We start from the raw sequence: 15,700 nt of genomic DNA on the forward strand, positions 1-15,700 counted from the left end.
TAATTTTCTAGAAAAATATTAAAATGATGTCAAAAAACTTATAATTAAAAATATATTTATCAGCAAATGATACATATGGATACATCCATCTATATTGAACTGGGCCACCACGAATCGCTTCACGTGTTAAATGAATAATAAGGTGTTCCATTGAGTCGAAGAATCCAGGCGGAAAGAATTTTTCTAGCTTGCAAATTGTTACAACGATACTTTTTTCAAGTTTTTGCAAGTCCATATTCAATGTGCAACAACTTTGAGCATATTACACGAAAGAAAGTGCACAACTCGATTATTGCGTCCCATATTGCATCAGGTAGCATCCCTCTTAAAGCAATAGGCAACAACCGTTGCATAAACACATGACATTCATGACTCTTGAAACTATAAAATGTACACTCCTGATCATTTACACATCCCCCAATATTTGAAGCGTACCCATCAGGAAATTTCACCTTCTTCAACCATTCACAAACTTTCTTTATTTGTGGTTTGGTTAGAGTGTATGATGCTTTTGGTTTCATAACTTTGTTATTGTTTTTAAAAAGATGCAAGCTCACCCGATCATAATAAAATTCTACATCCTTCCTCGCCTTGATATTGTCCTTTGTTTTGGAAGTGTCCATGATTGTGTTAAACAAATTCTCAAAAACATTCTTCTCTATGTGCATCACATCAAGGTTATGTCGGATTAACAAAGAATGCCAATATGGCAACTCCCAGAATATACTTTTCTTTACCCAATTATGCATTTTGCCGAAGTTTGGGTCCTTTGGATTCTTTGCCGAGTATGGTTCACCTTCATAAACAGTTGAAAAGTTTGACATTTGGCTCAAAATTTCTTAACCGGTTAATTCTGGTGGTATAGTAAATGACAACTGAGAAATTCCTTTCTTGAATCCTTTCTTGTCACGCCAAAATGCATGTCTTTTTGGTAAGTATATTCGATGGCAGTCAAACCAACATGGTTTGCCTCCCTCATTTAACCGAAATGAATTTGTGCAACCCATGCAATAAGGGCAAGCCAATCTACCATGTGTGCTCCAACCCGAGAGCATTGCATAAGCGGGAAAGTCACTGACTGTCCACAAAAGTATGGCTCTCAACGTAAAATTTTGTTTACGATAAGCATCATACGCTTCAATACCATCATCCCATAAGTGTTTTAGCTCGTCTACTAACGGTTGAAGAAACACATCTAAGTTTTGGCCAGGACTCTTTCTTCCAGGAATAACCAAAGATAGTTGAATGTACGAGTCTTTCACGCACATCCAAGGAGGTAAGTTGTAAATTGTGAGGAAAACAGGCCATAACGAATAAGGATTAGAATTTGAGTTATTAGGGCTAAAACCATCGGTGCACAACCCAAGCCGAACATTTCGAATCTCATCTGCAAAGAATGGATGAGTTTCATCAAAATGTTTCCACACCTCACCATCACTTGGATGTGACATGCTACCCTCTTTTGTATTGTGATCGGAGTGCCACATTATCTCTTTAGCCGTCTTTTCTGACATATACAACCTCTTAAGTCTCTCTCCAATTGGCATGTACGTCAATACCAAATAAGGGACCTTATTAAATTTATAACGAGGTTCATTGCAGTATCGGCAGTGGGTCAACGACAAATCTTCTTGTTTATAGAATAACAAGCAATGGTTTTTGGAAGCATCATACCTCTTTTTTGGAAGACTAAGTTCCTTCAAGATCTCTTTGGTTTCATACAAGTTTGACGGGAACTTATTACCAACAGGTAACATACTTTTAAAAATAGTAAGTATGTGATTGAAGGTAGACTCAGGTACATTGCAAGTTGATTTTCAATTCAACAAAGTCGTGGAAGCTTGTAATATTGACCATTCTGCACACCCACTATATAAAGGCTCATTGTCATTTTCTAACATGTCATAGAACCTCTTTGTTCTTGCATTCGGTACATGTTCTTCATGCAAACTTGATTCTGGATTTGATTGAAAATCGGCAGCTCGTATGTTCTCCCACACCATCCGTCTCATACCATCATCATAATCAACATCGACATCCATTGGAGTAGAAGATTCTCTTGCATCCTGGATTTCTATTTCACCATGTTCAACCCATCTTGTGTAGTTACGAATGAACCCTTTAGTAAGTAAGTGTTCCTTAACGACATCTCTAGGCCTACAGTGCTTATTTTTGCAAATGGTACACGGACATTTAATTTGAAGAACTATTTCTCTTGTCGGTCTTATGTTGGTTTCAAAAATTATTTTATTGGAAAATGCAAAGTCCAAGAACAAGTCCACTTTGTGAATGTAATTCAAAGACAGGAATTTGTTGTTATCCGTCATTTGATACATCCATTCTCGATCACTACTCGACATTGTAAATAACTAGAACCTGGGAGTCAATAAATAACAAAAGAATATAAAAATCCTAAGAATATATAAACTGATGTCATATTTATAACAAAAGATTATAGTAAATAAACCAAATCAAAGCTACTTCATAACCAAACCCTAACTCTGATAAACACAATGAAAATTTGAAAAACAATAAATGGTAAGGAGAGTAAAAGAAATTGAGCTTGAATATAATAGAAAGAGATAGAGATGGAGCATACCCTGTATAAATTACAAGAGTTGGAAGAGGTTTGTGCTGTAGACCGATAGAGACGATAAAGCGGCTGTAGTTTTGTTTGTTTATTTCCACTTCTATTCTATTATGTTCGATTAGGGCACCGAGATAAAGGGATACGAGACTAACATTTTTTTAAGAAGCATTCATGATATTATATTATATTTATATTTATATATATAATATATATACTATTTCTTAATATTTAAGCATTCATCGATTATAATAAACTTAAACTTCTTATATTAATACTCGTAATTTATTAAGTATCACTCTGTAGTAGTAATTAGTTATTCAACGATCCAAGGTCAACTTGTTTGTTACTAGATATAAAATGAATTTCTTTTTAACTATTTTTATAATAAAATTCGATTTAAAAGAAACAACATAAAAATTCGATGCACATATATCTTATAGTTGATATGAATTTTTTTTTTTTTATATGTTGAAACTTAGACATATGCATTGGTGCTTGAAAATTCGATAAAACGCTAATTACAAAACCCAGTCCGTCTCAAAACCGTCCATAATTCTCAGATTTTTATAATAAAACGCTAATTACAAAACCCAATCGTCTAAATCTCAATTATAAAAAATATCCGTCCCAAATCCGTCCCTGAAACTCTGATTTACCGACGAATTAGAGACGGCCATATATTTAAATATTTTTTAAAATTACGATTTAGACAAAAATGCATATACGCTCATTCATAAATGCATCCATATTAGTTAACAAATGTTTTAAAAAATTCTAAGTGGCGTATAAATGCAAACACATGTATGGGTAAGCATATATTCACTAACAACGTTTATGCAACTTATATATATAAACACTATATAGAAGGTATATGTAGTGACCCGAAATTTTCCATGTTTATATATATTAATTGAGATTGATATTTATATGACTAAATGTTTCCAACGTATTAAGCAATCAAACTTGTTAAGACTTGATTAATTGAAATAGTTTTCATATAGACAATTGACCACCCAAGTTGACCGGTGATTCACGAACGTTAAAACTTGTAAAAACTATACGATGACATATATATGGTTATATATATAGTTAACATGATTTTATTATAAGTAAGTATCTCATCAGGTATTTTAACAATAAGTTATATACATAAAAAATTAGACTATTAAATTAAGAAACTCGAAAACGATATATATAACGATTATTGTTATAATAACGTTTTACTAGGTACATATGAATCATATTAAGATATTGATACACTTGGTTAATTATGTTAAATGATAAGTAAATATATCATTAAGTGTATTAACGATGAACTACATATGTAAAAATAAGACTACTAACTTAATGATTTCGAAACGAGACATATATGTAACGATTATCGTTGTAACGACATTTAACTGTATATATATCATACTAAGATATATTATATATCATAATATCATGATAATGTAATAATTTAACATCTCATTTGATATAATAAACAATGGGTTAACAACATTTAACAAGATCGTTAACTTAAAGGTTTCAAAACAACATTTACATGTAACGACTAACGATGACTTAACGACTCAGTTAAAATGTATATACATGTAGTATTTTAATATGTATTCATACACTTTTGAAAGACTTCAAGACACTTATTAAAATACTTCTACTTAACAAAAATTCTTACAATTACATCCTCGTTCAGTTTCATCAACAATTCTACTCGTATGCACCCGTATTCGTACTCGTACAATATACAACTTTTAGATGTATGTACTATTGGTATATACACTCCAGTTATTAGCTCTTAGTAGACCATGTGAGTCACCTAACATATGTGGGAACCATCATTTGGCAACTGGCATGAAATATCTCATAAAATTACAAAAATATGAGTAATCATTCATGACTTATTTACATGAAAACAAAATTACATATCCTTTATATCTAATCCATATACCAACGACCAAAAACACCTACAAATACTTTCATTCTTCAATTTTCTTTATCTAATTGATCTCTCTCAAGTTCCATCTTCAAGTTCTAAGTGTTCTTCATAAATTCCATAAGTATAGTTTCATAAATATCAAGAATACTTCCAAGTTTGCAAGTCTACTTCCAAGCTTTCTAATCTATTCCAAGTAATCATCTAAGATCAAGGAACCTTTGTTATTTACAGTAGGTTATCTTTCTAATTCAAGGTAATATTCATATTCAAACTTTGATTTAATTTCTACAACTATAACAATCTTATTTCGAGTGAAAATCTTACTTGAACTGTTTTCGTATCATGATTCTGTTTCAAGAACTTTCAAGCCATCCAAGGATCCTTTGAAGCTAGATCCATTTTTCTCATTTCTGGTAGTTTTATCCAGAAAACTTGAGGTAGTAATGATGTTCATAACATCATTCGATTCATACATATAAAGCTATCTTATTCGAAGGTTTAAACTTGTAATCACTAGAACATAGTTTAGTTAATTCTAAACTTGTTCGCAAACAAAAGTTAATCCTTCTAACTTGACTTTTAAAATCAACTAAACACATGTTCTATATCTTTATGATATGCTAACTTAATGATTTAAAACATGGAAACACGATGAACACTATAAAATCGGATATACGCCGTCGTAGTGAAACCGGGGGCTGTTTTGGTTTGGATAATTAAAAACTATGATAAAATTTGATTTAAAAGTTGTTCTTCTGGGAAAATGATTTTTCATATGAACATGAAACTATACCCAAAAATCAAGGTTAAACTCAAAGTGGAAGTATGTTTTCTAAAATGGTCATCTAGACGTCGTTCTTTCAACTGAAATGACTACCTTTACAAAAACGACTTGTAACTTATATTTCTGACGATAAACCTATACTTTTTCTGTTTAGATTCATAAAATAGAGTTCAATATAAAACCATAGCAATTTGATTCACTCAAAACGGATTTAAAATGAAGAAGTTATGGGTAAAACAAGATTGGATATTTTTGATCTTTTTAGCTACGGGAAATGTTTAACAAATCTATATAAATCATATCCTAGCTAACTTATATTGTATTATACATGTATTCTAATATATTATGTAATCTTGGGATACCATAGACACGTATGCAAATGTTTTGACATATCATATCGACCCATGTATATATATTATTTGGAACAACCATAGACACTCTATATGCAGTAATGTTGGAGTTAGCTATACAGGGTTGAGGTTGATTCCAAAAATATATATACTTTGAGTTGTGATCTAGCCTGAGACGTGTATACACTGGGTCGTGGATTGATTCAAGATAATATATATCGATTTATTTCTGTACATCTAACTGTGGACAACTAGTTGTAGGTTACTAACGAGGACAGCTGATTTAATACACTCAAATCTTTAAAACATAATAAAAATGGTTGTAATTATATTTTGATCATACTTTGATATATATGTAGATATGTGTATAGGTTCGTGAATCGATCCGTGGCCAAGTCTTATTTTCGAGGAAGGAAATATCTGTGAAAGTGAGTTATAGTCCCACTTTTAAAAATCTAATATTTTTGGGATGAGAATACATGCATGTTTTATAAATGATTTACAAAATAGACACAAGTACGTGAAACTACATTCTATGGTTGAATTATCGAAATCGAATATGCCCCTTTTTATTAAGTCTGGTAATCTAAGAATTAGGGAACAGACACCCTAATTGACGCGAATCCTAAAGATAGATCTATTGGGCCTAACAAACCCCATCCAAAATACCGGATGCTTTAGTACTTCGAAATTTATATCATATCCGAAGGGTGTCCCGGAATGATGGGGATATTCTTATATATGCATCTTGTTAATGTCGGTTACCAGGTGTTCACCATATGAATGATTTTTATCTCTATGTATGGGATGCGTATTGAAATATGAAATCTTGTGGTCTATTGTTACGATTTGATATATATAAGTTAAACCTATAACTCACCAACATTTTTGTTGACGTTTAAAGCATGTTTATTCTCAGGTGAATACTAAGAGCTTCCGCTGTTGCATACTAAAATAAGGACAAGATTTGGAGTCAATGTTTGTATGATATTGTGTAAAAACTGCATTCAAGAAACATATGTCGATGTAATATATTTCTATTGTAAACCATTATGTAATGGTCGTGTGTAAACAGTATATTTTAGATTATCATTATTTGATAATCTACGTAATATTTTTAAAACCTTTATTGATAAAATAAAGGTTATGGTTGTTTTTAAAAATGAATGCAGTCTTTGAAAAACGTCTCATATAGAGGTCAAAACCTCGCAACGAAATCAATTAATATGGAACGTTTATAATCAATATGAACGGGACATTTCAGTATACATTCGACGAACGTATACCATATTGATGTATTTATAATATATTTGATAGTATAAGTGTATTCTAAGACATTTTGGAACTTATGCGTGTTCACTCGTGCTCGTAAACTCGGTAAAATCTCAATTATAAAAAACATCCGTCCCTAATACTCTGATTTACCTACGGATTAGGGACGGCTATATATTTATATATTTTTTAAAATTACAATTTAGACGAAAATGCATACACGCTCATTCCTAAATGCATCCATATTAGTTAACAAACACTTTCAAAATACTAAGTAGCGTATAAATGCAAATACACGTACGGGTAATCATATATTCACTAACAACGATTATGCAACTTATATATAAACACTATATAGAAGGTATACATCCGACGAACGTATATCATATCGATGTATGTATGATATATTTGATAGTATAAGTGTATTTTAAGACATTTTGGAACTTATGCGTGTTCATTCATGATCGTAAACTCGATAAAATCTAAATTATAAAAACATTCATCCCAAATCCGTCCCTAATACTCTGATTTACCAATGGATTAGGGACGACCATAAATTTATATATATTTTTAATTACGATTTAGACTAAAACGCATAGATGCTCATTCCTAAATGCATCCATATTTGTTAACAAATGTTTAAAAAATACTAAGTAGCGTATAAATGCGAACACACGTACGGGTAAGCATATATTCACTAACAACGATTATGCAACTTATATATATAAACACTATATAGAAGGTATACATCCGATGAACGTATACCATATTGATGTATATATGATATATTTGATAGTATAAGTGTATTCTAAGACATCTGGGTACTTATACATGTTCATTCGTACTCGTAAACTCGATAAAATCTCAATTATAAAAAACATCCGTCCAAAATCCGTCCCTAATATTCTGATTTATCGACGGATTAGGGAGGGCCTAATATTTATATATTTTTTAAAATTACGATTTAGACGAAAACGCATAGACACTTATTCCTAAATGCATCTATATTAGTTAAGAAACATTTTTAAAATTACTATGTAGCTTATAAATGCAAACACTCGTACGGGCGTATACATATATTCACTAACAACAATTATTGAACCTATATCAAAAACACAAGATCGAAGGAATAGATGCGACAAACGTATCATGTATTGATGTATATATGATATATTTGATAGTATTAGTGTATTTCAAGACATTTTAGTACTTATACGTGTTCATTCGTGCTCGAAAACTCGATAAAACCTTAATTATAAAAACACCCGTCCCTAATCCGTCCCTAATATTATGATTTTATCGACGGATTAGGGACGAATTTATGGACGAAGCAAATCCGTTGGTAATCCGTCGCAAAGCATTATATTTAGGGACGGATTACGGACGGATTTATGGACGTAGCTAATCCGTTGGTAATCCGTCGCAAAACTTATATTTAGGGACAGATTACCGACGGACGAGTTACCGTAGTTAATCCGTCGCTAAACCGTCGCAAATGTGGGTTCGTTGGAAACTCGTCAAAAATCCGTCGATATTTAGGGACGGAATTTTTGACCGTCGCAAATCCGTAGCCAATTCCAGATTTTCTAGTAGTGATATATATATATATATATATATATATATATATATATATATATATATATATATATATATATATATATATATATATATATATATATAGTGGTAGGATCAAGAGGGAAGTAACCATTCGGGGGGAAGCAAAAACTTTTTTTTTCGTTTTTTGAAAAAACTTTGTTCAAGAACATTATAGATGAGATGAAAATATTAACATTTAGTAGAGACACTTTGTGATAAATGTTTTTATTTTGGCGGAAAAACGCTCGAAAAAGTAATATATAACAATTATCGTATTTTTCGAGCGTATTTTAAGGTTTTAGCTATTGGGGATTAGATATTAGGGTTTAGATATTAGGGTTTATAGGGTTTAGATATTAGGGTTTATAAATTTAGGGTTTAGGGTTTAGATTTAGGGTTTGATTTTGGATTTAAATCGAGTTTTTAACACGAACGGTTTAGAGTTTAGGGTTTAGGTTTTAGGGTTTAGGGTTTGGTGTTTTGGGTTTATGGAATAAACCCAAAACACCAAACCCTAAACCCTAAACTCTAAACTCTAAACTCTAAATCGGGCTAAATTTTACTTCACAAAACATGAAAAAAAAACGTTCATATTCTTCACGAACAATATTATCTTGAATATTATTTTTGTCGATCGTTTTCCCGCCTAAATAATAACATTCATCACGAAGTGTCTCTTTTAAATGTTCATATTTTCGTGTGATCTTGATGCCGGAAAAAAAAAATTTCAAAAAAAACGAAAAAAAAAAAATTTGCTTCCCCCCACTAGGTTACTTCCCCATTGATCCTGCCCCTATATATATATATATATATATATATATATATATATATATATATATATATATATATATATATATATATATATATATATATATATATATATATATATATATATATATATAGGGGCAGGATCAATGGGGAAGTAACCTAGTGGGGGGAAGCAAATTTTTTTTTAGTATGAGAACTCTAGGAACTCCAAATACAGTCCAAATACACTAAAATTCGAGCAAAAAAAGTGGTGAGCGAGCAAAAAAAAGGAAATTCGAGCAAAATCAAAAACACGGACTAATAAAAAATTCATAGTCGAGCAAAAAAAAAAAAATTTCGAATTTCAAAAATGTAGAACACATTTTTGTTCGACTATCATGTGTTCTACATTTTTTTATTCGAATTTCAAAAATGTAGAACACATTTTTGTTCAAATTTCACAATTTTTGTTCGTCCGCCTTTTTTTGTTCGCATTTCCCCATTTTTGCTATAATTCCTTGTTTTTTGCTCTCCCGTCACTTTTTTTGCTCGAATTTCAGTGTATTTTGGTGTTTTTTGGAGTTTTTAGAGTTCTCACACAAAAAAAGTTCTCATGAGAACATTCTCATTTTTAAAATTTGGTGAGAACACTCATGAATCGTTCATTTGATTAATCTTGCAAGTGGTAAGAAGGGTATTTATCATCTACTAAAATTAAGGCGTTTCCTACGAAATCTCCAAAATAGATTTACCAGCACACTCTTTTCATCCCAAACATAATATATTTATCGTTGAAGTTAAATATCTAGTGTCAAAAATCAAAAAATAAAATAAAATAAAAATACATCTTATAATATGCATTAAATAAATGCATATATATAAATACAGATGCATGTGATAGGCATTCACGGAGTAGTCAAGGATGCATACATACACATTACATATCAACTGGGACTGCATACTCTCGAGACTCTGGATGCACCAAACAAGAATCTTTAGGCATTCACGGAGTAGTCAAGGATGCATACATACACATTACACATCAAAGGTTGTTTGTGTTCAGGTGTAAGTGTTTTATGACTTTCTGTTTATCACAAATCGTTGCAGCAATCTTAATTAACGTTTACTCTTAGGGTATATAAATTAGATCTGGATCTATGACGCTCTCTCCTCTCTCAACTGTTCATCTTCTCTACGGCAACCCTAATTTGTTAATCTGGTAATCGATCTGTTTTCAAGCTCTTTGTTTCTGTTTTTCGTAATATTTCCATTTGATTCTTATTCACCATGTCTCACATACCGGTTTCACCCCTAACTCCTAAATCTCGTGTTAACATAAACCGTCCAAACTCTGCCTTCACTACTGGTAATCATCACATCAATTATAAGCCTATCAATGAAGGTGTTTGGGTTAAAGTTGATCATAGCAAGCATTCTCCTCCTAACAACCCAAACCCTAGTCGATACCCATCTCAGCAGGCGAACCCTAAAACAAAAACCTCTCAGTTTTCGTCAAAGTTGAATTCATCTTATAATCAAATCTATAACAATTTTAAATATCGTGAATCTGCCATTAATCTTGTCAAACGGTTCGGGAACCCTAGCTCTGATTCGGTTAAATCTAATACAAACCCAAACCCGATCCCAATTGATAAGTCAAGAATAACTTCTTACCTCTTCCATAACTTTCCTGACAATTGGTGCTCCATAGACTTCTGGGACATATTCAAAAGATATGGTAATATTCATGAAGTCTATATTCCTAAGAAGACACTGAAAAATGGAAGAAAGTTTGGTTTTGTTCGGTTCTTAGATGTCCCTCCATATCACAAAGAATCTCTCGCAAGAAGGCTTAGTCTTATAGTTGCAGGTGATAATCTTCTCAAAGTTTACTTGGCTCATGATTCTGAAAGAAAGAAACCTGATGCACATCCCAACAAATCGAATTCTGGTACAAGAAACAATGTCAAGTCAGCCTTTACTTCTCATGTGGATGACAGAAAATTCAAAGATGTGATCCTCAACAAGCCGGCCTCGAACGAAAGCATCCCTTCGATTAAGGTAAACTCTAATGATGAACTTATTCAAATACTTGGTCAAGCGGTAATTGCAAAGGTCAAAGACCTTGAATACTTGGAATATTTTAGCGAGATATGTGAAAGTGAAATCCTTAGTGGGTTTACTATCAAATATCTAGGCGGGCATGATCTAATGCTTATATTTGAGGAATCCAACCCGGCCCTTGAATTGATTAAAAACTCGGATCACCCACTATGGAATTGGCTAGAGGATATTAATCCATGGGACCCTGAAATATATAAATCCTCCGGTAGACTCGCTTATATTAACATATTTGGGGTTCCCATTACTTGTTGGCTAGAATCCACCTTCATTGACATTGCCAAAAATTGGGGTGAAGTAATTGAAACGTTTAATTGCTCAATAACAAATGAGAACAATCAAGATTTATCTCACGGTTCGGTAATTGTCAAAACAAACAACTTCTCACCGATAAATGGACAAGCTATTATCAATCCCGGTGACATTAATCAGACTAAAGCATATATCATTGAGGTTCAAAACTTTTCTATGTTTAATCCATACGGTGATATTGATGACTCGTCAAATTGGGAAGCCGATAGCCTCTCGGATGGACATATCTCAGACGAAGAGTCACATTTAGATTGCGAAAACCGGGTTGAAGGAATTGATGAAAAGAACACCTACGCCAAAAATACTGGATTCACGCACCCACAAAGTGATAGTTCTCCGGCTAATCAAACATCTACCAACTCCTCAAAACGTATGAATACCCTTCATTTTGAAAACATAGCTCATAACCAATCTCGCCAGCCACCTCAACTTCCAACCGATAATGACTCAAACGAACCACCACCCATCCCTGATTTCAACTCCAATATACCTTACACCACCTCCTCAAACCCATCGAAACTAAACACCACAAAGCCTACACCTTCTGTTACCCATACCCCTATATCTGATATAGCCGACACCAGCCCCAAAACAACAAAATTACCAGATACCCCCGAAACAGCCTGCTTCAGCCCAACTAACATGGACTCAAAAATTCCTGAAGCCCAAGTACCTGATACCCCCGAAACAGTCTGCATCAGCCCAACTACCATGGACTCAAAAATTCATGAAGCCCAAGTACACGCTGTCTCGGTTACTAGCCCAATACCCTCTAAGGATATTACGGGTAACGATATACTCAATGATTCCATACAGAATGATATAAATGAAACAGTAAACTCACTCAATAGTGACACACTCGAACATACTGAGCACTTAGCTGACCCCCACACTACTCAAAATCCAACCGACCCCACTCATAACTCACCATTAAACTCTCATACCAAATCACCTTTAACCTTTATGCCCGCCCCAAACGCCACGCAACAAACAAATTCCGACCCTTTTAACCTTGAACCTCTACTATTTTCGGATATTGCAATATCAAAAAAGAGGAAATTATCCAATACCACTGCCAAGCCTATTCCTAATTCAAAAAACACCCTACAAAAACCGGACATAAAACGACCTAGATCCAATATGCTTTATATGAAACACCTAGCAAGAAGTGGGCAAAAACTCAGAATTTCACATCTAGCTAAACGTAATAAATCCTCGTCTAATGGTGGAAGTAACACATCCGGCTACTCGAAGGGAGCTCACATAGACACGGCGCGTAACAAAAAGAATAATAAATCAGGCTCCACCTCCAGCAAAAGTTTAGACACGTTTGAATTCGGGAAATGCATCGGGATTCGACGCAACCTCCAATGAATCCATCCCCCTTCACATCGATATTTGTAAGTCTTTTTCTCATGTGTACAATTTCTTTAAATATTCGGGGTATTGGACAAACGGGTAAAATAAGTTGGCTAAAACGTATCTGCAATAAAGAAAAACCAACGATTTTAGGTCTACAAGAAACCAAATGCGGACAAACAGGTGATAACACCATTGAATCTTTCTGGGGTAATTCTGATTTTAAATTCGTCCAAAAGGACTCGGTTGGTGCTTCCGGTGGTATCTTAACTATTTGGGATACTAATATCTTTTCGTTCAATTATGCGATTGAGGGCGAATTCTTCTTAGCAATACGCGGAACATGGGCAGGGCATGATTCTGAAATTGCTTTCATTAATGTATATGGTCCTCATTCTTCCTCAAAAAAACTAAGACTCTGGAACGAACTCTCATCTCTCATTAACTCTCTTAACATTCCACACATTGTCTTTGGTGACTTTAATGAAGTAAGAAACAAAACAGAACGCATGAATACAGATTGCAATCAACATTGGGCAGATAATTTTAATAATTTCATAAATAACTCCGGATTAATTGATCTTCCATTAGGTGGAAAAAGATTCACAAGGATATGTGAGAAAACAATGAAATTCAGTAAACTTGACCGATTCCTTGTCTCTGATGGCATTTTCACCATCTGGCCCAATACATCCTCCAAAACTCTTGATCGTGATCTTTCCGATCACTGTCCTATCATTCTAAGAAATAACCTCCTCGATTCAGGCCCTAAACCAATACGTGTTTTTGACACATGGCTCGACCTTAAAGATGCCGACATTGTCATTGAAAGAGCCTGGTCGATTCCGACTACTGGTAATAGGCCAGACTGCATCTTCCGTAATAAATTAAAAAACGTAAAAATGGAGCTCAAAAAACATAGTATTCAACTTGATAACATTGACTCACAAATCCGAGATCATATATCTGAATGTAATAATTGGGAACAAACTGCCGAAACCAGACCATTATCCGAATCGGAAAAACAAAAATGGATCGATGAAAAAATGCAACAAACTGTCAAAGAAAAAAAGAAAATAAACATGCTTAAACAAAAATCCAGAATCAAATGGGCGCTTGAAGGTGATGAAAATTCAAAATATTTTCACAATTATATTAAAAAAAGAACAAGTAAAAACAACATCCACGGCCTGTCAATCAATGGAACATGGTCTGAAGATCCTAATCTAATAAAACAAGAAGCATATTCTTACTTTAAAAACGTCTTCCTTTCCAAACATCTTCGTGACGAATGCCCCTTCGACAATGTACCACATCTCGATTACATCACCTCTTTAGACAATCAACTATTAGAAGCTAAATTTAATGAAACAGAAATATGGGAAGCCATAGGTAACTGTGATAGTTCCAAAGCTCCCGGCCCGGATGGCTTCAACATGAAATTCTTCAAAAAACATTGGGAACTGATAAAAAACGACCTAATTAATTGTTTAGATTGGTTCTGGACAAACGCGGAAATCTCCAGAGGTTGTAATGCTTCCTTCTTCACCTTAATTTCGAAAAAATCTAATCCAATTGAACTAAATGAATATCGACCAATATGTCTAATAGGTAGCTATTATAAAATCCTCACCAAAATACTCTCCAATCGCCTTGCAAAGGTCATCCATAAAGTCATAGGATCTGAACAAACTGCTTTCCTCAAAGGCCGCAACATCCTTGATAGTGTCCTAATTGCAAACGAAATAATAGATGAATTAAAACGTAAAAAACAAAAAGGCCTAATCTTTAAAGTTGATTTTGAAAAAGCATTCGATTGCATTGAATGGGACTTTCTATTTAAAACCATGCAATCTATGGGTTTTGGTTTAAAATGGATTGGTTTCATCCGGGCTTGTCTTTCCTCATCGTCTATATCGGTCTTAATTAACGGGTCTCCCACCAAAGAATTCTCTCCCGAAAGGGGAATCCGACAAGGTGATCCCATATCGCCGTTCCTATTCATCATTGTTGCTGAAGGTCTTAACATACTTGTCAAAAGAGCATTAGCCAATGGTCATTTGCAAGGGTTAAAAATCGGACATGATAATCTCACTATCACACACCTTCAGTATGCAGACGATACAATCTTCTTCGGTGAGTGGTCTAAACGAAACGCAAAACACATCTCCAAACTCCTTAAGTGCTTTGAAAATATTTCGGGGCTCAAAGTTAATTTCCGCAAAAGCAAGCTCTACGGTATCGGTACCTCTTTGATCGAAACCGAGCAAATGGCTCAGTACATTAACTGCTCTGCTGGATCTACCCCTTTTACTTACCTCGGACTCCCTATCGGAGTCCCCACTTCACACTCTTCGTCTTGGCAACCAATCGTTGAAAAATTCGATAAAAGACTAACGGATTGGGCTGCCAAATCCATTTCATTCGGAGGCCGTCTTACGATAATCAAATCTATTCTAAGTAGTATCCCTTTATACTACTTCTCCTTATTCCACGCACCATCCGCTATCCTTAAGGTTCTCGAATCTAAAAGGCGGAAATTTTTCTGGGGAGGTTCTTCAAATGATAATAAAATTAATTGGATTAAATGGGACCAAATAATCTTACCTTACGAATGCGGGGGCTTAAACGTG

General features: G+C 33.7%; 1 protein-coding gene across 1 annotated transcript; it reads left to right on the plus strand.

Moving 5' to 3' along the window:
- Positions 1 to 13,123: 13,123 nt before the first annotated feature.
- LOC139859802 (uncharacterized) lies at positions 13,124 to 14,621 on the plus strand. The gene is made up of 2 exons (XM_071848576.1): positions 13,124 to 14,125; positions 14,562 to 14,621. Exons 1-2 carry the CDS (start codon positions 13,124 to 13,126, stop codon positions 14,619 to 14,621), a joined length of 1,062 nt encoding a protein of 353 aa, XP_071704677.1.
- The last annotated feature ends 1,079 nt before the right edge of the window (positions 14,622 to 15,700 follow it).

Source organism: Rutidosis leptorrhynchoides, chromosome 7 (genome assembly GCF_046630445.1).
Source record: "Rutidosis leptorrhynchoides isolate AG116_Rl617_1_P2 chromosome 7, CSIRO_AGI_Rlap_v1, whole genome shotgun sequence".
NCBI lineage: Eukaryota > Viridiplantae > Streptophyta > Magnoliopsida > Asterales > Asteraceae > Rutidosis > Rutidosis leptorrhynchoides.

Bases quoted from the DNA above. Each gene is read 5' to 3' on its own strand.
- LOC139859802 (XM_071848576.1), top strand. From the start codon at position 13,124: ATGTGTACAATTTCTTTAAATATTCGGGGTATTGGACAAACGGGTAAA. The intron at 14,126-14,561 runs GTCAAAGAAAAA...TTAATTGTTTAG, and splicing joins ATGAAAAAATGCAACAAACT to ATTGGTTCTGGACAAACGCG.